At 35.2% G+C, this 16,213-nt stretch overlaps 1 protein-coding gene across 1 annotated transcript in view; it reads left to right on the top strand.

Moving 5' to 3' along the window:
- LOC140142249 (talin-1-like) overlaps window positions 1-16,213 on the top strand; it is a 276,867-nt gene that overhangs the window by 205,709 nt on the left and 54,945 nt on the right. Inside the window, 10 exon segments of the mRNA XM_072164217.1 lie at window positions 578-717; window positions 1,464-1,647; window positions 2,800-2,922; window positions 3,498-3,641; window positions 5,275-5,436; window positions 6,552-6,575; window positions 10,771-10,911; window positions 11,889-12,070; window positions 14,447-14,579; window positions 14,955-15,056. Of these exon segments, the coding sequence (XP_072020318.1) occupies window positions 578-717; window positions 1,464-1,647; window positions 2,800-2,922; window positions 3,498-3,641; window positions 5,275-5,436; window positions 6,552-6,575; window positions 10,771-10,911; window positions 11,889-12,070; window positions 14,447-14,579; window positions 14,955-15,056 (1,335 nt within the window).

Consider the following 16,213-nt stretch of genomic DNA (forward strand, 5'->3'; position numbering starts at 1 on the left):
TTGCTCCTTCAACAAAATTATAGCTTTTTTCGTTTCAATGTGTCTCTTTTTCCACATTGCTGGCAATAAATATCAAACAGTCATAATTGGCGGTCATTTCAAATCATCCCCAAGTCAACGAGGTTTAAGAAGGTTCTCTCATTGTTAATTGTTGGTTATGCATACCTATACAAAATACAATGCCTGGTAACCCACCACTTGATAAGGATTTAGCAAAAGCAAACAAAGACCAGAGCTATTAAAAGTTCTATAGCCATCTAAGGTAGAAGCTTATTATCCACTTCAATTTATAGGATTATTGATTGGTGTTGTGACTATCAAAATAAGACAGATGTCGCGCCAGCTTAAGTGACCGATGAATACAACCTTCGTACACATTTTACACCATAACTCACGAATACAATTTAGGGAATTTACGGCTCGTTTGTGCTGCCGGGTCACAAATGTGAAATGTACCAGTTGCATTGCGATAACTTTTGAATGATTTTCAACAACAGCACATCCCAATAGTTGAGCGAACAGTTCAATCAACATGATGAATTGATGTAAATAACATTGTATTTTTGCTTTTCTACAGAACAAACAAGCCCAGTCTCAGATGGTAGGCAGTCTGAAGGGCATCTCAGTGGCCTCCAGTAAGCTTCTCTTGGCTGTCAAATCAATGTCTGCTGATCCTAATGCACCTAATGCAAAGAATGCACTGGCTGGTGCAGCAAGGTAAGACTTCCTGTCTGTCCGTTGGTCCAATCTCTTCCAGTTTTATGTCTGTCTATCCGGGTGTCTGTGAGTTGTCAGTTGAAATTTACAGCTTAAAATTAGAGATCTTTTAATTAATATGTTATTCCTGTGGAAATTCATACACCCCCTATGGCAGACATAGCTTTCGTTTCCCACACAGGGAGTGTGAATTTGAAATGGATTAGCCCATTCAAGTAACCCCATTTGAAATTTACACTCCGTATGTGGGAAATTAAGATCATGTCTTCCATAGGGGGTGTATGGATTTCAACCGGAATAGTCCAATGTCCAATATGTCTCTCTGTGTCAGGTTGGCACTCTGTAGCGCTGCTGAGGTCTTCACACAAGTACGCCATCTTGCTCAATCTGATACCCAGGGCATTGCACCATGCATGCTTTGGTTACAAACCAGCTTCACATCATTTGTCCAAGATGTTGGTGGACGTCTTCCTTCCTCGTAGGCTTTCCATAGCCCCTTGCAAAATTTATTTTTATACACCTCCATGTTTCCTGTCAATATGGCCAAAGTACTTCAGCTTTCTGTTCATTATGCCATTTCTGATGGCTAAACGTGTACCTATCTTGCCTAGGATCCAGGAATATCAATCAGTCTATATGAAGCAATGAATTTGTAGCCCAAATAGAAGTTTTTCTTTATGTTATAGTAATATTACAATAGACTAAATTTTTAAGTTTTGCAATGTCACCATTTTTCCCCATTTCAGGGCAGTGACAGAGAGTATCAACCACCTAATCAACACCTTTATGCAGAGCGCCCCTGGTCAGAAGGAATGCGACAACGCGCTACGCAACATCCAGACCATGAAAGGCATCTTGGATAACATCAACGAGCCTATCAATGATTGGTCGTATTTTGAATGCTTGGACGCTGTCATGCATAAATCCAAGGTAGGGATCTATACCATTGAAATGACCCACTGTACGCAATTCACAAATATTTTTCTTCTTCTTAGATGTGGATGGTCGGATTGCATCACACAGTGTTTTCTACCGCACGTTGAAGCCCATCACCATGATCACCCGATCGTTTTTATTATTCCAAGTTGTTAGTTTAAATTGAAGAAGCAAAACTGTGTATTGCAGTACCTCATAGAACATTCATAGTCAGTGGATGTGGTTTAGCTTGTAAGCACTGAATTTCATTAGTTCCTGCATGTCGTCTATCACACGATAGAGGATATGGTCCGTGTCGTTACGGAACACCCTTATTGAGGTGCGAACTAGCTGTGTGTAAGTATTGCGTTGTAAGTGAAGTGCGTAATATGCCACACAGGTTTCATTCATTTTAGAATAAGGGGAGTTTTCATGACCGTAAGTTTTGTATCTGCGCCGGCATCCACTACTCAAAATATTGGACCTGCCTGTCGTCTATCACACGGTAGAGGATTAAAAACAAAAATTCCTATCGTTTATTCTCTAAGTAGATGACTGGGGTGGTACCCCACCAAATTACCTTGGTTTTGTTCATATAGATGGAACATATTTCAGTCCTAAATTGTGTGATGAGAAAATATTTGTCTCACTACTTCTGTGGTTTATAAAGCATCTACAGGAACAACAAATTGTTGGTCATTACCAACTTGATCAGAAATATATTTCCATTGCAATAGCTGATGTATTATTTCACAAATGCAACTGAAGGAGTTGTACAGTAGTATCTATTAAAAGTAGTAATGCAAAGTTAGATAATTTTGTTTAAAGGTCCACAATCATTGGCCTGGTCAACTGGCTGGTGACCTTGTCCTTTACATATTCCTGTATACTTGTATACTTGTCTGGACTTATGTGGTGTCTGGACTGACATATGCCCTAGGCCACATAACTCAATTATGTAGTTCATTATTCCAGGTGGACCTTTAACAACTTGAACTAATTTCACAAAAAGTTTGTGCACATGGTCTTCAAATCTAGCTTTAGCAACTGACTAATGGGGGTGTGTTATGAGTCAAAATGCTTTTATTCAGCTCTATGGTATCTGGGCAAATTAGCATAATTGTGAACATTTTCATATATTATTGCTTTTTTGGTTGTCTCATTTAGGACCTTGGTGAGAGCATGGCAGGTATTACCCAGCATGCCAAGAATGGAGAACTAGACAACTTTGGTCATAGTGTTGACTCGGCTGGCAACGCTGTGTGTGGACTGACAGAAGCTGCTGCTCAGGTAGGTCACAGGGTCAAAATGGTATCAGAAGTGTAATTCATAATAATGATAGTATTTCTACAAGTTAAAAATAGTAATAAAATCTATGAAAGCATCAGGTTTATGTATTATGTATGGATTAAAACGATGTATAGTAAGTATCACAGTCCATAATGCAAATACATTAAGGTACTACACCCCTTGATAAATTTGACTATTTTTGCATTTTTCTCAAATAAATAATAATACTCTGGTAACAAAAGTTATGTATATTATAGGGGAAAGGAATCCAGTTACTAATGTACACTGGAATTTCAGTGACTCAAGACAAGCGGTATGTTATTTATGATAAGAAAAGAGGTACCGCTAGAATGTACCTCATTTCTTAACATATATAATGAACTTTCAGTGAAGTAATTGGATTCCTTGCCCCTATTCATAACTTTTGTTACCAGTGTGTGGTTATTTTTGGAGAAAAATGCAAAATTAGTCACAGAATTTATCAGGGAGTGCAGTATCACCTTAAACCTGTTTGATACACTACAAAGCTTTTATGTTAACTTGTTTTCTTTTGAATTCCTTTTTCCCAATCACAGTCGGCCTATTTGGTAGGCATTTCTGATCCTTCCAGTGTAGCAGGACGGCCAGGCCTAGTTGATCAATCTCAATTTGCCCGAGCCCACCAGGCTATCCAAGCAGCCTGCCAGACTCTACTCAATCCAGAGAGCAATCAACAGCAGGTAAGAATCATAGAGCAATTGCCTGTGAATAAGAGGTCCAGGGCATTACACAGAAAAACATGTACACCTTTTGTTGTAGGTTTGCTATAGAGTTAACACAGTGTAATGTTTTTTGGTTCTTTTCAAATAAATTCCTCCTTTTCATTGGTATAGACCACTTGACATGTGACGTCATTAACTGGCAGTATGCTCACGAATTATGGCAATTTCCATTGTTGTTTGCCCTGCGGTGTGCGTACGCATCGTAGTTTGCTCAGGGCACATGCATTTTAAATCGCCCACCACATTTCATATAGTACAAGAAAGCATTGAACAGTGTAGCGGTTCGGTCAAGCGATTCGATAGACCAGTCCCTCACCTTTGTTGATAAACAATGATGTCAAATGGTCTATAGCTTCAAATTATTTTTCAAGTAAGTCATGAAATTAGGCTATTCCAGTTGAAATCTATACACCCTCTGTGGAAGACATGACCTTCCACAAAGGAATCTTCCCTACAGGGAGTGGGAATTTCAAATGGGGTTACCTGAATGGGTGACTCCATTTGAAATCTAGACTGCCTTGTGGGAGATTTAAGGCCATATCTTCCATAGGAGTGTATGGATTTCAACCGGAATACCCCATCATGATATACATGTAGGACGATATTCAAGTTTATTTCAGCAACTTGCACAAACCATCATGACATTTGTTGAAATATTATTGAAGAAAATCAGTAAAAAAAAAAAGCAAGATTATTGCAGCAGATAACATTCCAGCATTTGAGCCCACACATGTCAGGTGGAAAGTCTAGCGACCTTTGAGAGCATAGAGTAAAGTTATGGAAAGGATCTCAAACATGCTCATCTGTCAGTACACAGTTCTTTAACCCCAATAGGCTTCTACGTACTTGAAATGAGTATGACAGGTACAAAAACTCACATTCTACAACTTGAGGTCAAATTTTGAGCTAACATTGTTGAATGGAGGTTATTGAACTTTGCCATTGGAGATGAGATAATTTGAGCTCATAGTGTTATGTACTGTGGAAGCAGAAATTTTTGCGGTGGTTTTTCTTTCACATATTTTCTGATTTGGCACAGGTATGCAAAACCAAATCTGTGCGGATTCAACTCCCCGCAAATCTACTCGATAACGAAGCTTAATTACTACACATAAGAAATATACAATCATCACCTTGCGAAAAATGTCAGCCATGCTTGCAACCGTAAAAATATCTGTACGCAAAAATATAGTTAGTTTCATGAAGGATCATTTCCCAAGCCACTTGCATTGAAAACCAACATATTTGACACAATCTGGTCAATGGCGGCCAAAGGCGGCAAATTTGAAATTGAGATAAAGGCAAGAATTTGGAGTAAAAAAACAATAAAATACATACGAAAATAGACATCACCAAACTTTACAACTTTAGAACCAAGTATGCTAAACCTTTGGTGTTTTCAGTATATGGTAGCTAAATATTTATATAGGGTAATAACTATAGTAACTCAACTTTCAAAAATGCCTACCTTAACCTTCATGGAGCAGATCGTGTTACATATGAGAGCTGAAATGTGTTTTTAAGATAACAGCACAAGTAATGATCTAATAACCTCTGACGCAACCTGTTTGTATTTCCCCTCCTAAACCAGGTACTGACAGCAGCTACCGAGGTAGCCAAGCATACATCAGCACTATGTAATATCTGTAGGGTGGCTTCGTCGAAGACTAGCAACCCAGTAGCTAAGAAACATTTTGTACAGTCAGCTAAGGATGTAGCGAACAGCACTGCCAACTTGGTGAAGAGCATCAAGGTGAGTTGGTCATATATCAGACAAGTGGAATACTTTGTTGTACTTAAATTTGCTAGCAAAAATGCCGGCTGAATCAGGCAGCACCAAACTCGCCTTACAAAGTTGGGTCTTAAGGGTTTTGGTTGCTAATGAGCATTGATATTTGCTTTTGATACATACTTAGTTCAAATTCTTTCTTAAAGCCATAATGTACGATCTTATAATATGAAGTTGGTAAATTTTTTTACAAACCCAACTTGCACGTAAATTGAATCAGCCAAATTTGTTGTGTTTGTAGGTCAACAAAGCAATTTTGACATGAAGTTGTACTACAACATTAAGTCTCCCCATGGAATTCAATGTTAAATGGCCAAAATAGCCAGTGGGGTTTCTTTCACTTTACCTTGTTATTTCAGCTTAAAATGCAGAGAAACCCTTCCTGATGGTTATTACTAATATTATTACAGCATTTTGGGTGACGAATAATAAAATCAAAATTTGACAGAAAAAACATTATGGCTTTTTAAAAGTAAAATCAGACCCTCTTCTGAACAAATCTTAATCCAATATAATTCTTAAAAACAAGCTTGGTACTGGTACTTCAAATTCAATCGCTATAAAAATAAGACAATTATATTTCAAGTGTTGTGTAAAGAAATAAAACCAATTTACTGAAACCATCTAAATTGTGAAACTATATATCAGAAAAAGTTATTCATTAAAAACAAAGTATGAATAAACCAATTTTATTAAAGTTGTCATCAGAAGCAAATTATGAACAAACTAATTCTATTAACCATAACCTTTCTCTCACAACAAACACATTTTGCTTCTGTGTATACATTTTTATAAAAATTTGCTTAATTTAACTTTTTATAAAAGAAAATGTTTGATTGGTCCAAGGATTATAATATTATGGACAAGGTAATTGCTGATATTATTATTCATGTACACATTACTGTATCAATATGGTGACATGGTATTTTACACTGATTAACCACAGCACACATACTTATTATATGTTGTCAACTTTTCCCCCCATTGTTTCACTCTCTTCTGCCACCACACCCACCTTGGTGGCTTTGTCAATTCCCATGGCAACGCACCACACACAACACCGGTTGGTTCCATTATAGACCCCGGGTGTTCCTGTTCACAAGGTTGGTTATTGCACCCCTCCCAAGTGTTGCTTGTTGACTCCTATATTTTTTCTCAAGAGGAATGAAATCTTCCAAAGCATATTGAGTTTGTGTTGAAACCAAAATTAAAGGAGGGCTGCCAATTCCTTTGCTTTTTATAGTTATAATTATTGAACTTGAACTAATAAATTTTTTGTTATTTTTTTGTTGTGTATTTGTTTTTTATTTGGTTGATTACATTTTAAATGTATGCATAATATTGTTATATTTCTGTAAAAAACAGTTATCTCGATTGATCTTTTGCAATCTTCCAGTGTGCAAACGCTTGTTTATATTTTATATATTTTATATTTTGTTTGAATTTTTGAAAAAATATATCAATTTTGAGACCAACCTGTTGACTTACTTTCATCTGTATGCAAAATTGAAATTCATATAGATAATTTTTAATGATTGGATCATGTAACGCAATGTTTGTACCAAAGTGAAGCATATTGTGGTAGTTAAATAATAAAGAACTGTCATAGCAATTTGGAAAAGTGGCTGTCACCTGTAACTACAACTCCACCCCAACCCAACCATAATCTTAACCCCAACTCACCCCAATGATATTTTTAACTTCAAAAATATCGTAATCTCAACCCTAATGTTAACTCTAACCCTAACCCCAATCCCCATACCTGGGCTGTCAGCCACAATTCTGAGGTGTTGCAAAACTAGCCTATCATCTGGCTTATGGGGGGGGTGGTCTAGGAATGTCTTCTTGAATGAGATCCTACCTAATTGGCAGCCCTTGTGCATGAGGCATTGTCATAGCAACGTCTCTTGTAACCCTTGTGCTACATTGAACCTTTAGCTCCTTTCTGTTTGAGCCAAAGTTTTTTTTTCTTTCTTAAGCCTTTCACAAAATTTTAAGGGGCCTATGTGGGTTGTTTTATGTGGTATATTTGCTAGTAGCTCGATATGGCATGATAGGAGTATGTTGGTTGGTTTTGAAAACAAATGGTGTTCCTGCTTTGAGTGGAAAGTAAGAAGTTTGATAATGAGATTGATGATCCTTTTGGAATAGCTTTTAAGAAATCTGTTTTCAGTTGATATAATCAATGAAAAAGATGTTTGAGTAGATTGGGTGAAGGAGTTGTTTTGTTTTTGAAAAACAGATAAAAAGCAGTAAAATTGGGCAAAAAAATGTTTGGTATTCATCCACCTTTCTGTAGAAATGGTGTGTTGTGTTAAAAAAAAAGAATCTTAATTGCTTAGAATGCCATAGTAATGAATAACTAAATTCTTTGGACTATATTATACAAATATTGACTGCTATGAGGGGCATGGTAAAGATTATAAGCCTAAGGTGATCTCAAAACCATGCTATGACCCGAGGCGCAGCCGAGGATCATAGCATGGTTTTGAGATCACCATGCCTATAATCTTAACCATTTCGAATATAAAGTAGTCAATATTGGTTTTATATACCGAATGGATACGTGGATGTTGCGATTGCGCACTTTGATCGGGACGCACGTGACCAGTCCATAGTTCATTTCCATGGACCGGTCCATAGTTTATTTTGAGGGCATAGTTAATTCAATGACTGCACATTTAACCAATCAGATGACAGGAATTTATATATGAGGTATATAAAGTAAAATAGACATGCTTTTTATAGCAGCTTCTTCAAACATCAGAACTTTATTGCTGAATTGGTGTTATGTTATTTTTGTCTGTAGGTGCAATATTTTTGGTTAGTTCAGGAAGTAGGGTCAGTTAGATTAAGACAATCAAGCAATTGTATTTTTTTTGGGTGGGGGTCTTATATCGAAAAAGGTAAATTGGTTGAAGATGATTGTTATGTAACATAAACATTTGCCCGGATGAGAAATGGCACAATTAACTTCCTGTCAAAATTGTGTATTTTTTGTTTTCGTTTTGAGAATTGCATTTACTTTTCTTCTAATGTCTGTCATTTTCAGCATGTTTAATAAATACTTGATATATATGCATTTTGAAAAAGCATTTGATCTTATTGAATACAGGAGACTCGGCAAAGACATTTCATGCTTCTCAAAATGTTCTTTTCTGTGTTTGGGTTTTCATGGCGGTATATGTTGCACCGCATGCATAAAACGATAATATATTTTGTTGCTTAAGAACATTTATAAATGAAATACAAAATATTGCATTAAGTTGGGAAACAAAAGAAGAAATTGTAAAGGAAATAAGGGCTTAGCTAGTTATTTCTGTTCATAGTAGATGTTGAAATGTGTTAGATATACCTCATAGTTTCAAGTTTATTATGATATATTGAGATGAAAAACTGTTTAGTTACTTTATAGTTAGATATTTTTTTCTTCATTATGACGTTGTTTTAGAGTTACTTGTAGACATAATGGGCTATTCTGTTTGAAATCCATACACCCCCTGTGGAAGACAACCTTAAAGGCATATATTGGAATGTCATCTTTCCCTGGGTAAGATCTGACACCGGGCCAGCCCATGGCCAGAGGATAACATGAGTAGGTTTGTTTCACCTTGAAGGCAAGGATAGTCTTGCTAATATGGGCTAACTTTCCCCTAGACCATCCAATATGCCATGAATTAGTAGGACTACAACTGATCTATACTGGTCAGTTTATACTCCTATTTCCACATCTGTTAATTTTATATGTGCCTTTAAGGGGGTACTACACCCCTGCCCAAATTTGTGCCTTTTTTGCATTTTCATAAAATTATAGCGCATTGGGGACAAGTAAGATATGTATATTATAGGGCAAGGACTACAACTTCTGCACTGTAAATTTTATTTCAGTACAGACAACAGTTGCGGGGTTACAGTCAAAAATGAGGGAAAACCAATATTTGATCAATAAACCAATAACTACTTGCTTTGAGTTGCTGAATTTTCAGTACAGTAGTTGTAGTCCTTGCCCCTATAATATACATATCGTACTTGTCACCAATATGCTATAATTTTTGAGAAAAATGTAAAAATAGGTATAAAATTGACCAGGGGTGTAGTACCCCTTAAAGACCTATTCAGTGATCCCAGCGCAAGTGTGAAAAAATTAAAATTGTTTATAAATTGCTTAAAAGTGAAGGATAAGTCATTCAAATTGTCATTTGGTATTTTTGAAATGACAAATTTGACAAAAAACGAAGAAAACAGCAGTACTAACGAAGTTAAAGCCCCATTCAAATACATGTAGCTAATTTAGATACTGTGAGTATCTAAATTACAGATTTGTGTAAAATGTCTTATTTTGTCTTAAATACACGGCTTTCGGCTGAACCACTCGCAGACAATGTCAGCACACCTATGACAATGACAAAGGAACCAAAATCTGAATTTTGATGATTTTTACGATTGTCCGGATGAGCAAATCACTGAATGGGCCTTTAATCTCCTATGCAAGGGGTATACATTTCAAATGAAATTCACACTCTTTGTGTGGAAGGTTAAGGTCATGTCTTCCATGGTTGGTGTATGGATTTCAACTGGATTATCCCATTATTGGCATTTAATAGTCTGTGTTGGTTTCGTTAGTTTTATCAAGTTGAGAATCTGTTTTCAGACTCTTTAATTCTTATCTGCTGCATGTAATTCATGTGAACCTGTGTAGATTCTATTACAAACATTAAAAAAACCTCATGAAATACAGGAATTACCTTTTTTATAGGAATGTTTTGTTCTTGTCGTCAATGTTTTTTCTTTTTATTTTTTAGCATGTAACTGATTTTGCTATGTTTTATTTGTGTAAATTATTTGATATTCTATCTACAAAGTAATATGATGTCATTTTATGAAATATTGTCATAAAAACGAAACAATATGGGAATGAGTATCAGTTTGACTGCAGACTATAAATTTAAAGCAGTTAAAAGCTAGCTTTTTGGTGTTTACTACATTTCCTGTAACTTACTACTGTAAAGCATGATATTTTTGCAGCTTTAAATTTTCCCGTTTTTGAGAGAACCAAGGTTTCTGCAACATGAAATTTTTGGGAATGTGTACATTCCTTGAAGGTCGACAGGAAATAAAAATATTTGTCTGAATGAAAATTTTGTGAAATTCGTAAAATTTCCATGCACAAGAATGTGTCATGCTTTACAGGGGTGTCCCTTTTTTGTATTGTCATTGTATATATTGTCTGTTATTTTTCTTTTATATTGCCCGTACTGTGAAATAACTAGTAATTTTTCTCCATTTTACCTGGAATAGGCGCTGGATGGTAATTTCAGTAACGAGAATCGTCAGAAATGTGCGGATAGCACCAAGCCGTTGTTAGAAGCAGTCGAAAACCTGGTTGCTTTTGCCTCATCCCCTGAATTTGCCAGTGTGCCTGCCAAGATCACCCCACAAGTAAGTGGAGTGGAGTGTGTTAAAATAAACCAGTCCCAGATGATTGAAACAGCATTTTTTAGAATTACCAAAAAATTCTTATCATACCACTAAGGGAAACATCAAAGAACACTGGTTACCGGATATATTTTCATATCTAGCCAGTGAGTGCTTACTTATGCTTTATATCTAGTCAGTGAGAGCATATTGCACTACGTCGAGATATGCGTATAAAGGCAATTGGCGTAAACCGGGCGTGTAAAATGCATACAAGACGTAATACGCAGAAGAGTCATCCAATTTTTTAAATATTTTTCCTCATTTTGCAACAATTAGAAGGATTAAAAACTTAATTATTTAAATATTTAGAATGACTTATTGGTATGATAAATAGCCTAGTCGGTATGGTTGGGAAATTATTGCACGTTCAGTGTTACAATAGGTTCAGCCTTCGGCTTAACCCAGTATGAAACTTTACGTATGATAATTTCCCGTATCATACCTGTGCTTCACCTAATATCTAATAAGGCCAAAAAAAAAAAGGTTCGTCTCAAAGTTTGCGCACGCGTTTGTAAAATCCCACGATTTGACAAAAAACAAATGCGGAAATTTTTTTTATTTCAAAAATTTTTTTTTTTTTTTTTTTATTTTTTTTTATATAAAAATCTGTGTAAATTATATTTTTTTTTTATTATAACATTAAAAAAAATATATCGGAATAAAAAAAAAAAATAAAAAATCGCATTTCGCATTTGTTTTAAATTTCTCGTGAGCTTTGAGACAAACCTTTTTTATTTGGGCCTAATCCACTTTCCATAGTATTACCATATTCTCTCAAATAAACACTCCGGTGGGGGGGTGACATTTTAGAATGGGGCGTTTTGTTAGAAGTGAATTTTGGACAAAAAATTGTATTTATTTATTGGTAAATATCTTAAAAAGTTGATAAAACTATGCTTTTGTACATATTGATATGTACTTTATTTTTTTCCTCATAGGCTCGTGAAGCCATGGAACCCATAGTAACGGCTGGGAAGATGATGATCGCCAGCTCTTGCTCCCTCATCCAAACCGCTAAACCTCTCGCTATTAACCCCAAAGACCCACCCACATGGCAACTATTGGCCAATCACAGTAAGAATGTCTCCGATTCCATCAAGAAATTGGTGTCTTCCATAAGGTGAGTCCAGCAGTGTGCTTCTTACAGTCGTTTATGTTTGGTTCAATGTTATCGGATTTTGGTTGCAAATATCAGATGTTTTGTCTTGAAAATGCTCCAGGAGTTGCATGCAGTTAAAAGTAATTCACTTTTCAGGGTACAAGTTTGCTTTTGTTCCTATTTATTTGTTTATACCCGTAATGTGTGCTTTATACTGTTAGCCGATCGGACTGAAAAAAAAATGCAATCTAGCCGTGCAATAGAATGTACGGAATATAACAAAAATGCACGCCTCGCATGAAAAGGACACGTAAACCATCAACGCTGCAATTTCAAGTCACTAGTTGAAACCCAAATGTGAAAATTATGGTCTCAGATATTTATTTATTTATTTATTTGCCAAAGCCCAATAGTGCTCAGAGACTACTAAATTAAAGGATGTCAACAGAATATGATGGGACAGAGGTATGGGAAGTGGTCCGATTTTAGATGGACTAGGAAAACCAGAGCACCTGGAGAAAAATTTGCAAGGTCGAGGATGGAAATACTATTATTTGGTTATAGTCCAGTCAATATAAACAAATTAGTGGTGTCACCCATCACTAATTGCAACAGAATTTGTTTCACTTTTATTCATTTTAGAGATGTCCCCTGAACATCATACCAAAAATATACTAAAATATACTTGGTGGAAAGGTAGTTTTTGGTGGGAAAAGGTCATACAGGGGTCAAATTTCAAAATTGCTTTAATCTTTTTTAAAACTATATCAAAGCATTCCTCTAGTCTTAAGGATTCAGAAAAAGTATAGTTTGTCATAACTGTGATGTACCATTCTTAAGTTACAAGCAAAAAGGTCAAAGGTCAAATTTTGGCCTCCACGTGGGTCAACTTCGAAAAAATGTTCCGATCTCTTTGAAAAAGGTCTCAATGTGTTCTTCCTTTAAAAACACTCCAAAATAAGAATAGTTACCTAGGTAGCAGGGTAAAAGAGGTCATTGACCATTGAACTCTATTGACCCCGACCTAGTTTTCGATGTTACATATGTAATTAACCAACCTAAACAGTGCAAATATTCTTTAAATGAATTATGTTTGCAAGCCGAACAATTTGAGACCATTTTGGTTAAAATCAGACAATTTTTAGTTTTTTGACCTCTGTTGAACCCAACATTTGACCTTTGACCTTTTTGGTTATAACTCAAGAACCGTACATCACAGATATGGCAAACTATATTTTTTCTGAATCCTTATGACTAGATGAATAATTTGGTATAGTTTTTAAAATGATTGGAGCGATTTTGAAATTTGACCTCTGTATGACCTTTTCCTGCCAAAAACTACCTTTCCACCAAGTATATTTTAGTATACTTTTTGTATGCTGTTCAGGGGACATCTCTAACATTCATAGGAGTGAAACAAATTCTGTTGCAATTAGTGGTGAGTCAAAACCCACTTTGACTGGACTATTATGGAGCTCTATGCTAACACCTGTTGGTGTCACTCTATTTCCATGGGAGATAAGAATTTTCAAGTAGTGACTGCAACAGCTTTTGTCAGTAATGAACATTGCATAACAATGGAATGGGTATAAAGAGTATACAGACTTTTATTTATCGCATAATATTGTATGTATAATATAATACGTTATTTAATCTATTGCCATTCTATTTCCAGTACTGTTTAACGAATGTTTGATGATGTAAAATCGATAATATATTTCTGCTAGGTATTGTATGTAACATATTATCGATTTTTCGTCATCAAACATTCGTTAGAACTTAAACATTACTGGAAATAGACTGGCAATAGATTGAATAACGTACATATTGTACATACAATATTGTACGTACAATACTCGGAGTCTGAAGCCCGCTTAACAAGCTAAATTTATGCTGTATGCAATTATAATATAAAATTGGATGGTTTGAACCCAGTACACAAATTAATTGGTCGAGCTGTGAGTTTTAAAATACTGGATTAGACATAGTTGTGTACCAATTGTACTCAGCGAAGCCAATAAATTTTATATTGGGTGAAATAATCATCCAATTTTATCATTGTTATGTTTTCAGAATCTTTTCTTGGTAAAAAATGTGATATTTGGTCAAAAATGTAATTTTGGTCAAACATATGACTTTTGGTCAAAAAATTGTTGAAAAAAAATGTTGGGGAAAAAGTGAACCCATCCAACAGAGTGTTGAGACCAAGTATTGAATATATTGGACTCGTTAACTCTGTGCAAAATATAGGTAGGAAGGTTCTGAGAACATAATGTCATGAAATGTGTTTTATAACAATGTTATTGATAAGTTAAGTTTGATTTGAAATGTTTTTAAGGTCAGTTGAAGATTATTAATAAAGCAATTAACAAAATAACTTGACTTGTTTGCTTGCAGGGATCGTGCCCCAGGTCAGCATGAGTGTGACGAAGCAATAGAGAAAGTGAACCAGTCCATCCGTGATCTGGATCAAGGCGCATTAGCTGCCATCAGTCAGAACCTTACCCCACATGCTGGAGGAAACTTCAAGGTATGTGTTTACTATTATTCTCAACAGGGTCTCTTCACACTTGGCAAAGCATGCACATTGTTTATGACAAAAAAATGTGGGTCACACTGTGAAGTGATAAACAATCGCATTTATTGGCTAGATGGTTGACCCATTGGTCATTGAGGGTGTAGCAGGGGCGGCGAGATCTCTTTTACATGCTCTATGTACTCTCAACAATTAGGAAATTTATTTAGGGCAACCTCTGTGACATACCATATTAACTTAATTGTACACATGTTTACCTGTTTCAGTTTTATGCTTGCTAGGTACAATTTTGATGAAAATTTTGTAAAGGGAGTTACTTGAATAACAGTCACCCATACTTGTTTTTTTTTTTTTTTTTTTCATTTTCAGCATTATACAGAACAAATGGCTAACAGTGCAGCTGAAATCAGGGACATCATTGACCAGGTCACAGTGGCTTCAAAGGGACATGCTGAAAAACTTGGCCATGCTGTAAGTCTTGCTTCTTCTTTACTACATTCCAGTAAAAATACTATATTTAAAAAAGATTTAATCTGTTTTTTAACAGATGAAACAGCTTAATCCATTCCTTTAGTCTGACCTAATTGTGAATAAAAAAGTTAACAATTTTTTTTTGATTAATTAAAAAAAAGGGCAAAACAATTTTTGGTGCTTTTGTATGGGAGAACAATCACACCTGTACAAAGACTAATTTCAGTCTTTGCATTCCAATTTTCAGCAAAGGTGTGGTTCATATTCTCATTTATAACCTATTAATAAAATAAAGATCAAACCGTGTAATTATGAGTTATATTTTAACTTATAGGCATGATTTTGATTGTATTGATATGATTCCTGAAAAAAATACAGCAATATTTCTTAAAGTTGAAATATAATATTTCTCTGTTTTGCTAGATGAAACAGAACTTAATCTTAATCATTAAGTTCAATCTAACTGGGAGTAATATTTTTAGAGAAAAAAAAAATTAACCACTCTTATTTTGCATTTTTTCTACAAAAGTTTTAGAATATATTAATGTTCTGTGATATATTTTATTGTGAGAGGAAGAAGCCAAGGGGTATGAGATGTTTCTATACCTAGCCCAAGCTTAATATCGCTCTTAGGTTTCATATGCGTTATAAGCTTACATGAAAGTTTGCCAAGTCAGAACAGGAAATCTTTATCAATTATCTTGCCTTAACACATGGAAGGCAGCAAGAAAACATACATTTTAAATGTTATTAATGTTGTATTAAGAAGAGTACTCAATGTGGCATAAAGGTTATAAGTCTGAGGTATTACATGTGCTGTATTCAATATATTAAGAGTGGTTTAATGTTGAGCTGCAAATATGTGATATATAATCTGTTGATGGAGGCATACTAGAATGTCAATTAAAATCTTAAGTTAAACAGTTTTATTCTAGAAAACTTATTTTTTTGGATTAAAGAAACATTATCCTGTTTTGCCGAATGAAACATGGCTAAACCCTAATCCTTTACTTCGTTCCAACTGGCAGTGAAAGTCAAATTTTGATAGTTTTACATTACAATCTGAGGGAAAATAGGCCAAAAACATAATTTTGCATGATTTCTTACAATTGCAGTCACAAATTTCAAAGACATAAAGGCATAAGTCTAAGCATTCA

Source organism: Amphiura filiformis, chromosome 20 (assembly GCF_039555335.1).
Source record: "Amphiura filiformis chromosome 20, Afil_fr2py, whole genome shotgun sequence".
Taxonomy (NCBI): Eukaryota; Metazoa; Echinodermata; class Ophiuroidea; order Amphilepidida; family Amphiuridae; genus Amphiura; species Amphiura filiformis.